Below are 1,157 nucleotides of genomic sequence, written 5' to 3' on the forward strand. Positions count from 1 at the left end.
TCTCTCTCTCTCTCTCTCTTCTTGATCTCTGTCTACAACTGACAAAAGAGGATTCAAAACTGATAACGAAGAACTAACACAAAAAAATAAAACAAAACAAAAACAAAAACATGACAGGAAAGATCATTGGTAGGGAGGTTGAGGCGGACGCTACCAGCCACCCCGACCCTTCCCTCTCTTTTCTAACCGGTTGCTTGTCATACTGTCTTGAAACTTCCCCACCATCCGAATTGCCGTTCCCATCATCCCCGCGCAAGAGAGAGAGAGAGCGCGCAGTTTTCCTCATAAAACTCACGCCCAACCCCGCTGTACAAGTCAATTGACCACGTTACCACGCTCTCAAGTCGCTCACTCGCACGCGCACACACCCGAGAACATTCAAAAGGGAGGAACGGCCACAGACGTATAGCAGATCATCCTTTGAACTCAACCAGCACGAGATTTGAGTTCGATACGCCCGGTGCAGACATATATCATTCTTGTCACACCCATATTCTTGTTTCTATTATTCAAGCTCGTACACAATTTTTCATCTTTGAGCGTGAGTGTGTGTCATTTTGCACGTGAGCGGTTTCAGTTGAGAAATCGCCGTGACATTTTTAAAGGTGCTTGAGAAACTTTATGTTCAAGTCCTTTCTGAGTTCGTCGAAATCTTTTCCAGTATCGTCTTATTATACCGCAGCTGCTGCAAGATCATACAGGTAAGTTTACTTATTGTTGTAATCGCACTTTAAAAATCCCCCAAAGTCAATAATTTATTAATGGTATGCAATTTTCCTTTTTTCTATCTCTTGGATATCAGATTAAAGAAATGTTTAATGAATCTGATAAACTGCATATCATTGTCTAATGAAGAAGTAGAAATTTGTCCAGAGCAACTTTTGTTAGCTTACAAATTTAGTGTTCCAAAGTCAAGACCTTAATTTAAAAAACCCAAACCCAGCAGTCACTCTTATGTAAACAGGGGAACAAAAGATGAAACAGCTGATGGAATCATTTAGGATTCGCGATTCAGTCATTCAACTACACTTGAAGATGTGCTTTAATTTAATTTCCCATCCACATTTTTCAGTCTGTTTTCTATGTCTGAAACAACAACAACAACAACAACAACAACAACAACAACAACAACAACAACAACAACAACAACAACAACA

General features: G+C 40.0%; 1 protein-coding gene across 1 annotated transcript in view; it reads left to right on the forward strand.

Moving 5' to 3' along the window:
• The first annotated feature begins 46 nt into the window (after positions 1 to 46).
• The window catches only part of LOC101860792 (ras-related protein Rap-1), a 24,377-nt gene continuing 23,266 nt past the window's right edge, over positions 47 to 1,157 (forward strand). The window contains exon 1 of the mRNA XM_005092492.3: positions 47 to 701. Coding sequence (XP_005092549.1) covers positions 622 to 701 — 80 coding nt within the window. The 5' untranslated portion in view covers positions 47 to 621. The remainder of the gene's footprint in view (positions 702 to 1,157) is intronic.

The sequence above is a fragment of the Aplysia californica genome, unplaced genomic scaffold (assembly GCF_000002075.1).
Source record: "Aplysia californica isolate F4 #8 unplaced genomic scaffold, AplCal3.0 scaffold00047, whole genome shotgun sequence".
In the NCBI taxonomy this organism is placed as follows: Eukaryota; Metazoa; Mollusca; class Gastropoda; order Aplysiida; family Aplysiidae; genus Aplysia; species Aplysia californica.